At 40.5% G+C, this 13,840-nt stretch overlaps 1 protein-coding gene across 1 annotated transcript; it reads right to left on the bottom strand.

Moving 5' to 3' along the window:
- Nucleotides 1-1,536: 1,536 nt before the first annotated feature.
- On the bottom strand, nucleotides 1,537-10,916 carry LOC115583255 (butyrophilin subfamily 2 member A2-like). Its single transcript, XM_030419905.1, has 9 exons — nucleotides 10,806-10,916; nucleotides 9,056-9,382; nucleotides 7,647-7,682; nucleotides 6,388-6,666; nucleotides 6,143-6,268; nucleotides 4,992-5,072; nucleotides 4,838-4,885; nucleotides 2,861-2,941; nucleotides 1,537-2,278 (listed from the first exon to the last, which is right to left on the bottom strand). The coding sequence occupies exons 1-8, from the start codon at nucleotides 10,870-10,872 to the stop codon at nucleotides 2,886-2,888; spliced, it is 1,020 nt and encodes a 339-aa protein (XP_030275765.1). The 5' UTR covers nucleotides 10,873-10,916; the 3' UTR covers nucleotides 1,537-2,278; nucleotides 2,861-2,885.
- Between the last annotated feature and the right edge of the window lie 2,924 nt (nucleotides 10,917-13,840).

Genomic DNA, 13,840 nt, shown 5'->3' with positions numbered 1-13,840 from the left:
CTGTATACTGTCACTTATTGTCCCATTGTCTCTACAATTCAAAGTTAGGAATGCCTGAATATTAAACATGTGTTTCCTTAAACTCCTTCCATGACAGAGACAGTTATTGTACCAACAGTCATTCTGTTTGTCAGGATTAAAATGTTATGAAACAACTTTAATATCATGAAAATCAAAGTTTTATTTTCAGTCATCAAACAGTTGAAGAGCACAGAAACACGCTGTAGGACTGAAGTGTGTTTGATTGTGTTTTGTTTCTTTTAACAGCTAAAAACATCAGAAACAGTCACAACACACAGTTTGAGGTTTCTCATGTAAATGAAGTTCTTTAACATTCACCAGGTGAGGATTTAAAACAGTTCAAACTGGCTCCACCTGCAGCTGCAGCAGGAAAATGCTGCTTCAGTCACAGTTACAGTCAAATAACTGGACCAGAACAGAAACTTCACTGGTCCAAAGGGACATTTTACCTCTGAAACTAAAAGTGCATTCTGCTGATAAAACTTGTGTACTTTTCCTTGAGTTACTTTGAATGCAGGACTTTAATGGTGGAGGAGTGTGTTTGTGTTGTGTTGGTCAGATCTGAGTATTTCCTGCACCGCTGACCAAACGGTCCAGTGTAAAGTAACTGATGCACTTTGAATGAGAATGAACAGGAAATGATCATCAACCTTTTGGGTTAATTCAGTTTATTAAAGTGAGTAACGAGCGCTGACAGGCTTCATGTTCAGGCTGATATACAGTTCAACTGATCAATGACCAAAAATCTCTTTGACCCCAAACACAGAGTGTTTAATTAAACCAGAAACAATATAATGTGATTGTTGATTGTTTTTACTTGTATTCCTAAAATAAACACAAAATAACGTTTTAAAACTTGTTGTATCTACTAAGTTTGAACCAAGTGAATTGAAATATAATAAATTCAGTGCACATTTGTCTTCGAAGACTCTTTCATAACACTTCAACTATTCAGAAACAGTCATTACAAAACACAGAGTACAAAACCAACACAAACAATAAAAAAACAATAAATCCAAAATCCTCCTGTACTGATAGTAAATGACTGAATGACTTTTAAAGCCCCAGCAGTGATTTCCACTGTTCACACACATGCAGCTTCATTCAGGAACATTTTCACGCTGCAGCTGGATGCAGGAACAGAGACAGCTGAGCGTCTGGCAGCACATCTGGATAACTGCCATGAAACCCAACAGAAGGTCCACGTCGGTGGTCGCAGCACAAACACCAGCTCTGTGTGCAAATAAACATCTTTGTCTTCTGAATACATGAACATCACATCACAATAAGGCCGAGTCTTAACTGCTGCCTGCAGTTTGCTGCATGTCGTGTTACAGCAGAGGATCAGAGGCGCTGCAGCTGCAAGTTAAACTATAACTTCTTATTTTATATTTACATGGCAACACATTATTCCTGCATGAATACACAAATATATACACATATCTACAAACAGGGATAATTTGTGTTGGACTGTAACAACTAGACAGATACTAATAATACCAAACAAGCTGGAGAAAGGTTTTCACCTTGTTTATCTCCAAAAGGAGCTTCGAACAAGTCAGAAAATCAATTATTGATCTGAATAAAATCAATTGGACGACAAAACAAGGTCCTGATTTCTAAAATTCACTCACACGTCCAAACATTTAAAGGCAAGTTAATCATATAAATCCATTCAAAATACTTTGAAGTCAAGAAAACAGGTAAAAGTGGAAATTTCTTATCAGTTCTAGTTTTATCTGTGTGTGAGTGTGTTCCTCCTTCATCTGCATCAAACTGTCCTCACTCACAGATACCAGCTGCCTAAATACATCTGATGTGTTTTTATCATGATCCACATTATTCTCTGAGAAATTAACACAGATGTAAAAGAAAACAAAACATATAATGTTCAAGAAAGCGAGGAAAACACCTTGAATCCATCTCTTCATACAGACCCACCAAAAGTTAATGGGGTCCATTTTGGGCCGAGACACATCCTCCATCTGAGTTCCATGAGAACTGTTTTTGCATCTGCTGACAAACCAGCCAACACACAGACAGACAGTGACATCAAACCGTCCTCGGTGGAAGGAACTAAAACAAGGCCTGGATTTCTACAATCCACCTGCACATCACAAACCTTCAGTGGCCACGCTGGTGTCCTGACTGTTGTGTTGTGGGCAAGTGGACTTTTTTCATTTCCTTGAAGATGTTTCACCTCTCTAGGAAACGTTGCAGCCAAGTTGACCACCTTCATCTCCTGGGTCACAGGCACCTGCAGAACACAAACGTGTGCATTACGTAGAGTCGAGCTTTATATCAAACAGAACAGATTTTGCTGGACAACAAAAGATTTTAATGTTTGTTTCATCTTTCAAACGTCTGTTTTCAAACAGTCAGTAATAGAGAATGAAAGATTTATCTGACTGGTTTAAGTCAGTGTGTTTTAAAGACTCTGAACTCGACACCAAACAGAAATCCTGTTAAATCACTGACTCACATTTAATGATGTCATGATTTCAGCTTCCATCACTTCCTGTCAGGATTATTATAAACATCTATTTTAAGACTTAACTGTTAATATTGATCACTGAGCAATCACAGCTGAGAGTCACAGAGCTGATACCAGAACATGTTCACATGAAATCACACAACTGTAAAGAAATCTTACACTTCATGATCCAAAACAGATTCTAAGTCCTGTGGACACTTCTGTCCCTCTTCCCTGCTCGTCCACATATGAGCTCTGTCTCTCTGCTACAAGTCTGATCACTCCTATCCATCAGTGTTTTAATAATGCCTTGTTTTAGTGGAGCTGCAGCATCTCTGCACCCTTCTTTCCAGACACCATACTTACGTCTCTGTGTAGGCTCAGTATCAGCTCAGTTCACTGACACTCTGCGGTCATCATCCAGCTTCATGTCATGTGGAGTCGTGGCTGTGGTAGATAAAAGAGCGTCAGCAGACCTGGGACCAACTGACAATCTACTCAAGTAAAAGTATTCATGTCAACGGCTCCCCCACCTCCACTGTAAACGGTGTTGGTGGAGGACTGCTTCCCCCAAATTGCCAGAATTTCTTTGAGGCCGACCGGTAGTCCTCCTCAATGGCCTCCCAGAACTTTTCCCAGACCCAAGTTTTTGCTTCCGTGACTGCCCGTGCTGCCGCACGCTTGGCCTGCCGGTACCCATCAGCTGCCTCATGAATCCCCCGGGCCAACCAGGCTCGATAGGACTTCTTCTTCAGCTTGACAGCATCCTTTACTTCCGGGGTCCACCACCGGGTTCAGGAATTGCCGCCACGACAGGCACCGGAGACCTTACGGCCACAGCTCCGGACAGCCGCGTCAACAAGTGGAGAGACATGGTCCCTTGGGATCTGGTCAAAGCTCTCCCGGAGGTGGGAGTTAAAGATCTCCCTGACAGAGGGTTCCGCCAGACGTTCCCAGCAGACCCTCACAACACATTTGGGTCTGCCAGGTCTGTCCAGCTTCCTCCCCTGCCAGCAGATCCGACTCACCACCAGGTGGTGATCAGTTGACAGCTCAGCCCCTCTCTTCACCCGAGTGTCCAAGACATACGGCTGGAGGTCAGATGACACAACCACAAAGTCGATCATTGACCTCCGGCCTAGGGTGTCCTGGTGCCACACATATGGACACCCTTATGCTTGAACATAGTGTTTGTTATGGACAAACTGTGACTAGCACAGAAGTCCAGTAACAAAACACCACTCGGGTGAAGAGAGGGGAGTCTGTTCCTCCCAATCACACCCCTCCAGGTAACACTGTCGCTGCCCACGTGGGCGTTGAAGTCCCCCAGGAGAACGACGGAGTCCCCGGTTGGAGCACTCTCCAGCACCCCTCCCAGGGACTCCAAGAAGGCCGGGTACTCTGCACTGCTGTTCGGCCCATAAGCTGAGACAACAGTGAGAGACCTATCCCTGACCTGAAGCCACAGGGAAGCGACCCTCTCGTTCACTGGGGTGAACTCCAACACATGGCGGCTGAGCTGGGGGGCTATAAGCAAGCCCACACCAGCTTGCCGCCTCTCACCGCGGGCAACTCCAGAGTAGGAGAGAGTCCAGCCTCTCTCAAGGAGTTGGGTTCCAGAGCCCAGACTGTGCGTGGAGGTGAGCCCGACTATTTCTAGGCAGTACCACTCAACCTCCCGCACCAGCTCAGGCTCTTTCCCCCCAGTGAGGTGACATTCCATGTCCCCATGGCTAGAGTCACCGTCCGGGGATTGGGTCACCAGGGCCCCCACCCACGACTGCCACCCAAATCACACTGCACCGGCCCCTTCTGAACCCTCCTACAAGTGGTGAGCCCACTGGAGGGCGGGCCCACATCGCTCTTTCGGGCTGCGCCCAGTCAGGTCCCGTGGGCAAAGACCTGGCCACCAGGCACTAACCTGCAAGCCCCAACCCCAGGCCTGGCTCCAGGGTGGGGCCCCGGTGACGCCAATCCGGGCGACATCAACTTCCTTGGTGTTCTATCTTTCATTAGGGGCTTTTGAACCGATCTTAGTCTGACCCATCACCTAGGACCTGTTTGCCTTGGGAGACCCTACCAGGGGCATTAAGCCCCGGACAACATAGCTCCTAGGATCATTCAGGTGTTCAAACCCATTCACCACGATAAGGTGAAGGTTCAAGGAGGAGTACTCAGGTAGTAATTAAATTAAGTAGTTATTAACAACAATTTTAGACATATCAGAAAGTGAAGGAGGAGAACTCTTTGGTGATTGTTTTGAAGAGACGTGTTTTGGGGGATTTTTAATAAGTGGAGTAAATGTAATTTGTTACCAACCACCATTGTTGAGAGGAGACTTACATAGCATCTCCGGATCATCACAAGAAACCATTACCCACTCACAAATACCTACAGAAAACAAAACAAAAGTAAACATTATAGAAAGTCAACTTCTATATTTTAATGCTGTTCCCTTCCTTCCCTCTGCACCCTTCGTTCCAGCCACCATACTTACTGCTCGGTGTCAGCTCAGAATCAGCTCGGTCCTCTGACACTCTGCGGTCATCATCCAGCTTCATGTCAGGTGGAGTCATGGCTGTGGTAGATAACAGAGCGTCAGCAGACCTCGAACCAGCTGACAATCTACTCAAGTAAAAGTATTCCATAATAAACTACTCAGAAAAGTACAATTTATTCATAAAAGTTACTCAAGTATATGTAATGTAAATAATAATAATCAAACCTTAAACGTATAGAGCTTTTCTAGATATTAAAGTCACTTCACAAAGGAAACAACAAAACAATAACATGTATCTGTGAGTAAAGGGAACATATCAGAAAGATAGGCATGTAACAGTGGAATCAATCAGCCATCAGTCTCTCTGTGACAGAAATCTAACACTGGTAAGAGTATTACTTAAGGTGTTGAACAGTCCCTTTAAAGGATACAGCCTGACATATCCAGGCTTTTAACAAACCGTTCTGAGAGTTAATCCAAAGAATCATTTGTTAAATGATGAACTGGATTAAAGGAGCATTCCGTAGTTCTGTGAAAGACTTTTAATCAGAAGAGAAAGATCGTCATTGACTGATTTGTTTTCATGAATGAATAAACTGAATAAATAAACAATTTCATGCTGTTTTACTTTGTTTATATGTGGCGGACCCTGCCACTTTTCTACCTTCAAGCAGTGTTCTGGGACCTTATTTTCCTCTGAGAACAGTTTGTTTATTCATGTATGGAATAAATAAATATTTCTGAGTTTGTATCATTACATCATTAATATTGTAAACACTAAAATTCTGAGTTTGAAATTCTTCAAAACAAAATTGCGCTCCTTTAAAGGATATTAATTTGTATCCAGATGAGCCTTTTTGTTCAGCAGAAAGCTTCAAGATGTAGAGCCTCCACTTTCAAATGTTACGAAAAACATGGGTGAGTGACATTCAGAGGTCTGTCTGATGGAACTTAATCAATAGTGTTATGAAATTATCCATTTAATCAGTCAGTATTAGAACCAGAGGCCTCATGGAAATAAACAGAAGAGTTCAAATCTGAGGAAACAAAAACAAACTGGACGTGATCGTATCACACAATGTTTCTGTTTGGTTGATGTCTCAACAATGTGTTGATATATATTTATACAATACATAACATTAACTTACCTCGAATACAAGTTAGTGTGATGCACTTTGTAGCTACAAGCAGAGCAAGAACTACAACAAGAAGTGCAGCTCCTATAACGATTCCACCAAACAACAATCCAATGACCACTTTGGTGGATGGGTTTTCTGAAACACGCTACAAAGATCACAGACAGCACAGAAAAACATTTAAAGGTGTCTTAAACATTTCAAACTAAAAACACATGGACAATTTTGAGAGTAAAACATCAAGACACAAATCTCACCATTGATAAACACGAAGGTCTCAGAATGAATCTGATGGTAAAGTTCCTCCTGAGTGGCTTCACAGCGGTAGCGTCCTGTCTTGGTCACAGTGGTGTTGATGGTAACGTAGTAACGACCTCCTCTCTCTGAGACCTGAGGCTCCTCAGCAGGAAGGATGTTTCCAGAGCTGTCCTGCCACTCCACTTTAGGTTCTTGAGACGCTCCTCGAACTTCACACTGCAGCAGAGACCAGTCCTTTGTTTGATCCAGTGTGGTGATGTGTGGCTTTGGAGATGCACCTGTGAACATCATATGAACAACAGCTTATTAAGGGCAGAACAGCATTTACTACTGGACTGTGAGACATTAAGTATAACTGAGGCACCAGTGATGTAATCATGGCATGTTGTTTTTATCCTTCACTGACTGAAACACACTGTGTTATAGAGAGAAGACAGCAGAGAAGCAGAGAAGCACAATGTGAGGCTCACACTAGATTTACAACCAGCTTTGTGTCACTACAATGTTGGAAGTGACACAAATGAACAATGTTAAACTTCTCTCTATCCTGCCTGCACCCACAGACACCTCACCTTCTCGCCCGCAAAACTCCAGCAAAATACTTCATCCGTCAGATTTCAGGGCTGTCACATCAACTACAGACTGTTGATCCACACACACACAGAGTTCAGTCAGATCTTGAGGAGGAGAGATAGCTGCCGTCTCTTTTGTATCCTGTGATCAAACTGTCTAAACAGTGTGTGTGACGGCTGTGTGGTGACAGAAACAAGATTCTGTCACTACACAGCCTGTTTCTTAGTGACTGTTTAGCTGCAAAAGAGAAAGACTGTGAACTGAAAGTCACTGACATGTTGTTTCTGAACCGTGAAAACAGAGGCTGAAATTAAACTGTGAAACACGACAGTGATCAAATAAGAACCACGATCCTGTTCTCTGTCTGTTTCTCTGCTAAAATGCTTTCAGAAACATATTTTAGTGACTAAAGAACATGTTTATCATGTAAGTCTTCAGTTCCAATTATTTCTACAGCTCTTGTTTTTCTGTGATGAATCAGAGGAACACAATCTATTTTGTCACTAAAACATTCATTAAGTTTGCTTTAAATCTGAATGTATTATAAGTCCTCTGAAAATGTGACCAAATCTGCTGGCTCAGAAATATACATACAGTTACTTGAACAATCAATTATAGAAAGTTGTGTGAATCAAATTCTGTAGCACACCTTACAGGTACAGAGATCAGTGACATCATCACTCACCTGTGGTTTCTCCTGATCGGTCCTTCAAGATCCGTCCTGAAGGACAAATAAGAACATTTGCACAGGTCATGGGTGATATTATGAACTCGTTACATGTTATCAATGGATTCATTTTTCAACACAACAAAGGGTTAGAGTATCGACGTACATATTTACTGAGACAGCTGCATGTTCAAACATCTGATAACTGGATGGGTGAAGAGAAAACTGCAGTAAAGCTTCCTGTCCTGAACCGCATACAGGAATGATGTTGATAGTGTCATGACTCTAGATTCATGTCTTTGTGTTATGTTCAGATATTATGGTTTTGCGTCTTGTAGTTTCCTGTATTTGATGTTCCATGCCCTTGTGTGTCCTTTAAGTTCTCCTGTGTATTCCCTTGTTGCAGTTTGTCTCCCTCTGTCTGTCAGTGTCTTCTTCTCCGTGCTTCTCCCCCTCGTTACCTCACCTGGGCTCCTCCCTCCTCTCTCCTCACCTGTTCCTCGTCTTGTCGTTAGTGTCTGTGTATTTAGTCTGTGTCTTCCCTGCACTCCTTGCCTGTTCATTGCCTCTGACCTTGCTTATGTGTCCAAGCTCAAAGATGTTCCTTGTTTTCCGCCTGTGTTTTTTGGATTTAGATTTTTGCATTTTTTTTTTGTACTTTGTTGAAACTTTTCTGTTGCACTTTGGTTTTTGGTCCTCAGACTCATTTTCATTTATGCTCCTTGGATTTTTTGTTGCCATCAGCTTTTGTTTTATTAAAGCTTGCCCTTTGTTCTCCCTCAATCCTGCCTCTTGTCTTGAGAGTAACTGCATTTGGGTCCACCTCCTATTTCCATAGTTTTCCCCTTTAACCCAGACCTGACAGATGATTCTAAGCAGGTTGACAAACGTTTAAAGAACCTGTGCTGACCCGCTAATTTTGTTGGAAAAGCAGCAGAATTCTCTGCAGGAAGCAGAGCTTTTTCTGTGCTTTTTAAAAAAAAAAAAAAAAATTCCCAGGAACCTTAAACTGTTCACCTGTTCCACCTCAGTCTCACTGATGCAGATAAGGATGTGTGTCTTTGCCTCCTTATCTTTAAAATCAACCATCAGTTCCTTAGTGAACAATCTGCTGCTGTACGTCAGCAGATTGTTCACTGTCGCTCTACAAGACTGTTGATTTCCTCCTGACAGCTCTCATCGTTGTTTATAATGCAGCAGATGATGGTGGTGTGTTACTGAGCCCTGTTTAAAATGGTAATCTGACAATTATCCCTATTTTTTTTTTTACAAAAATAATCTGTAATCTGATTACATTGTTTTCTGTAACTAACGAATATAGTTACCTTTTCCTGTTTCCTAATAACATGTTCTAAATTCTGTGTACTCTCTTACTCCCCGAGCCTGCCTGTCATACAGAACATTAACTGTTTAATGAAAATACTCACCAACAACAAGCTCAATGTTGAAGGTTTGTCTCAGTTCAAGAAGTGGAAACAAACATCTGTAGTTCCCGCTGTCGGCCATCTTTGTATTATGGATCTTTATGGAGGCGTTGCCGTTCTTCAGTTGATCTTGAAAATGAGAGACTCGACCTTTGAACTGCTCATCTTGATCTGGGAGGCCGTTCTTGGAATGAAATCCTGAACGATATATGAACACATCCTTCTGACCATCTTTCTTCCAGTCAAAGGTTTTTCCTGTGATGTCCTCCTCTGTGCTGATCAAACAGGGTAAAACAGCATCACTGTCTTCTTCAACGACCACTTTGACACCTGGACATGAAAAATAAAGGAAATTTAATCATGATGTTGAACAGAGAGCTGTCAGGTGAAAACAGTTTACAAGCATGTTAGTTAGTAATCAAATTATTTCTGTCTCTAAATGTTCCTCCACATCACACCTACTGAAATATTCTCCCTCAGGAGAAGCTTTGATAAATCAGTTTGTGTGACTAATGCAACCTCAGCATTATTTCGGTGATGACATCATCAGACCTGGATGACCTGGATATGAAAACTGTGTTCAGAAACATTTGAAGAGAGATATTTTCTGATGTGTCTGGAGCTGCTTCTGACCTGCTGACCTGCAGGCTGACAGAACCTCACACTGTCCAAAGAGATATTCACAACGCTGGACAACCTGCAGCCTTTCTTTACACTCTCACTTCTTACTCAGAGAGGTTAGAGTTTAGAAACATGTGCATATCATCACACACACCATTATTAACACAACACAAACACATTTCTCTACATTAACAGTTAAAGGGCCCCAAAATCTGCCCTGATGTTTCCTTTGCTTTTCTGTTTTAGTTAAATTAACTGGTATATCTGATGGATTGTACATTTTTATAAAAGATGAAGAAATGAAACATGTTTGCACTGCTGACAAGTTTAGCTATAATATCAGTCTAAAGTGAGCAGAAGACAGCCTGTTTATGAAATATTAAAGGGATTTAGTTTTTTAATTCTAACATCATGTTTTCCTACTGTTGCGTCTTTGTCATTGTGAAGTGATGAACTGTCCTTCTGAACTAAAATGAGTCTGCAGAAACATTCCAGTCTTAATTTAGAGGCTTCACAGTGAAAATATATGATACTGTGGTGAACTCTGCTGTGTTATTGGTCTGAGAAGACTCTTAATGACAGTCTGTCATTTAGATCCACATGATGTTTCCAACTTTATCTTTTATCAATAAGTTTGACTCGTTATTCACAACTGTGATGACAAAGTGTTCATATTCAAAGTCACAATCTTTAAAATCCAAATTACAGGCAGAAGTTATTTATTCATTATTAGTTTGATTATTTTCATACATTTGTTAATTTGGTTTCATTTGATTCATTCAATATTGACAGACTGACCTAATGAATGTGAGCTTAGTCGCTTTTATTTTAAAATCAGTTGTTACGATCTTACCGTAATGCCTGGTATATAAACGAAGCGCAAATCATCGTTGTTGATGGATGAAGCGCAGTGAGCAGGCGAAAGTGAAACTAAGTCATATAAATAAAAGTTGAAATTAATCAAAGTTGATCAAATGAGTTAATGAGTCGATACACAAGATACAGAGAAGAATTAAATAGAATTAAAATAATAAATAACGTGTCGACCAGACAGACAGTGGTTTCTTTCATAAAACAATACGATGGAAAAACATTTACATAATCACATTTTGGTGATGATCATCTTTCTTACCGTACAGTACAGGTGTTATTCCACACAGAGTCAGCAGACAGAAACACAGATCCAGAGATGTTCTCATGTTGAAGATGAAGGTGGAGGACGAACTTAACACCAGAACTTCTTCCTCAAAGTTTCAGCTGTTGTCAAATAGTTATTTATAGTCAATGAACTTGATAGTCACACTGGTCACTCCTGCAGTCATGAGTGAACAGAAATAGCTCCTCCAACTTCACACTGCAGCAGCGACCAGTCCGCTGATCCAGTATTAGTGATTAGGACCAGAGAAGTTTCTGTTCTGGTCCAGTTATTTGACTGTAACTGTGACTGAAGCAGCATTTTCCTGCTGCAGCTGCAGGTGGAGCCAGTTTGAACTGTTTTAAATCCTCACCTGGTGAATGTTAATCAAACACACTTCAGTCCTTCAGCGTGTTTCTGTGCTCTTCAACTGTGTGATGACTGAAAATAAAACTTTGATTTTCATGATATCAAAGTTGTTTCATAACATTTTAATCCTGATAAACAGAATGACTGTTGGGACAACAACTGTCTGTCATGGGTGGAGTTTAAGGAAACACTAACTTTGAATTATACAGTATAAAAAGGTAAAAGATATGTTGTTTAATTTCTGTAAATTCAAGTTGAGATTCGAGTCCAAAAAGCTGCTCAGCGTGGGAAGCTTCATTGGACTGCAACTTAATTTTAAGGTTTATGATATAAAACAAGAAAATCTCTTTTTTTATACTAACGTGGAAGATAAAGAGGACTTTGTTATCATCTTTACATTTACAGTGCAGTGCTGAACTTAGAGGATCTCTGTGCAACATAAATGAATAATGACACATTCAGAGGCAAAGGTGTAAAACAACAGAATATAATCAGAACAAAGATAACATGTAGAGCAGGAAGACAAGAGATAAATCTGTAACACTTCCATTTCATCGGCAGTATTCATCACAGTGAATACAGACAAATTATTTTCAAACTGCTGTTAATATGCAGTTAATACATTTAATTCAGAGAGGGAGACACGTACTGATGCAGTAGGAACAGAGATTAAAACATTAACATCAATGTGTAAAAGTCTGAGAGATGATTGGGAAATATAGTGTGTTTTAAACAGACAGTGTGTAAAATGTATTAATTTATATTAAAGCAAACGGGGAAATGTATTATTTTTATTTATTTATTTATTTATTAGCAGCCAAAGGACAGTAATATTACAACAACAACAACAAAATAAATTATATAATACAATATACAATAATAATGAGATAATAACACAAACCTTTTTTTTTTTTATCAGTGAATAAACCAGCTGTTCTCAGAGGAAAATAAGCTTCCAGAACTCTGTGTGAAGCTAGAGAGGTGGCAGGGTCCGCCACATGTAAACACAGTGAAACAGTATAAACTGTGTTGTGTTTTAATGTCAGTTTGTTTGTTCAGTCATGGAAATGAATCAGTCACTGAACATCTGTCTCTGCTGGTACAGAGTGGATCCTTTAACTCATCTGAAGTTCTGTACCGCTGATTCTGATGATGGGCTCGACACAAACTGACAGCAGGGGAACATGTGCGCATGCCTCGTCTGCGGGCGGAAGTGTGCTGATTCAAACTACAGAGAGGCGGGACAACGAGCCATGCGTTCACACCCGAACAGAACTATCTGATACTGAATGTTTCTGAAGATAAAACAGGGCGGGTTTCATTTATTACTGCAGGAACTAAACAAGCTCACCTGGTCCAGAGAGTTACTGAGGTATCGGACCTTGAAGGCAGCACGGAGGTAAGAGAGCCTCAGTATTAACATCATGTTACCAACATGTCGGCTGTCCAACAGTTCAGTTCATCTCCTGATCTCAACTGTTTCTGTGAACAAGTCACATTAAAACGGTGAACAACTGGTAGAAACTACGGAGTCCTGGAGGGGACATGGATCGCTTTTTTTTGTTTTTAAGTCGCACGTGGGAGATAGTAATTCATGCACCTTCTGACGTAATTAAACAGTCACAGTCGGTTAAATGAAGGCTTATTATCATGGATCGAGACCTTCTCATAATTTCAGTTGATTCATTAATTAATAAAAGTGTCTTATTATTGTTATTGTGTAACGGTGAGAGTTGCATGTAACAGTTATTTTGATGATATAACTATATGGCGCATATTTATAATAGTAGCCTGCTACAACGTAACTTTTTTTTTATTTACCATTAAATTTTATTGTATACATTATCATATTTTATAATGTTCTGTCATGGAGTTTATCTCTTCACTGCTGAAAGAACAGAAAGCAGCTCACTGCCAGCTGCAGTTTCTTATCTTGATTCGCAGACTTTATTTATTTATTTATTTATTTATTTTTGTCTCCATGATCGTTATTTTAGTACTAAGATTATCAAAAATTAGTGTATTTATTTTTAAAAAAACGACGTTGGTGCTTTTTATTCTCACAGATGTCACATTTACATGTCAGGATCTGGTTATTTTATCTGAGTCATCACAGTAACAGCGTTACATACATTAGCAGCTGTAAACGGTCATAAAAACATTATAATAACATCCGGTGGTTTGGTGCCGTCCTGTAGGTCGGTAAAGTTAGAAATATATTCACAGATTCGAACTTCCCGGATCAATAACTAATAAGCGAAACATTGTTAAAACACGAACGACGACTCTTTCCTACCGTAGAGAGATAGACAACTTCTAACGTATTTCCATCAGAACCAGCTCCTCCATATTTTTACTAAGGAAAATGACAAAAATAGTAGTAACGCACTGTGATTTGATTACGTAACTTCAATCTGATTAGTGGTTTGGAAATATTGCCACGTTAGATTACTCCTCACTTAACTGAAATAAGTGGTCAGATTAGAGTAACGCGGTACCGGCATCACTAAACGGGCTCGGCTCGGTTCGGCCAAGCTCTAAGTGTAAGTGTGTGCTTATGTATGTTATAAATAATTTACATTTGGGCAATTAAATGCATTTTGCTGAAGGTGCAAATCCTGAAAGTGATTTTGCATCGTGCATCCTGTCATGATATCAAAGCA

This window comes from Sparus aurata, chromosome 6 (assembly GCF_900880675.1).
Source record: "Sparus aurata chromosome 6, fSpaAur1.1, whole genome shotgun sequence".
Taxonomy (NCBI): domain Eukaryota; kingdom Metazoa; phylum Chordata; class Actinopteri; order Spariformes; family Sparidae; genus Sparus; species Sparus aurata.
This window is presented reverse-complemented; position numbering and strand designations above follow the sequence as displayed.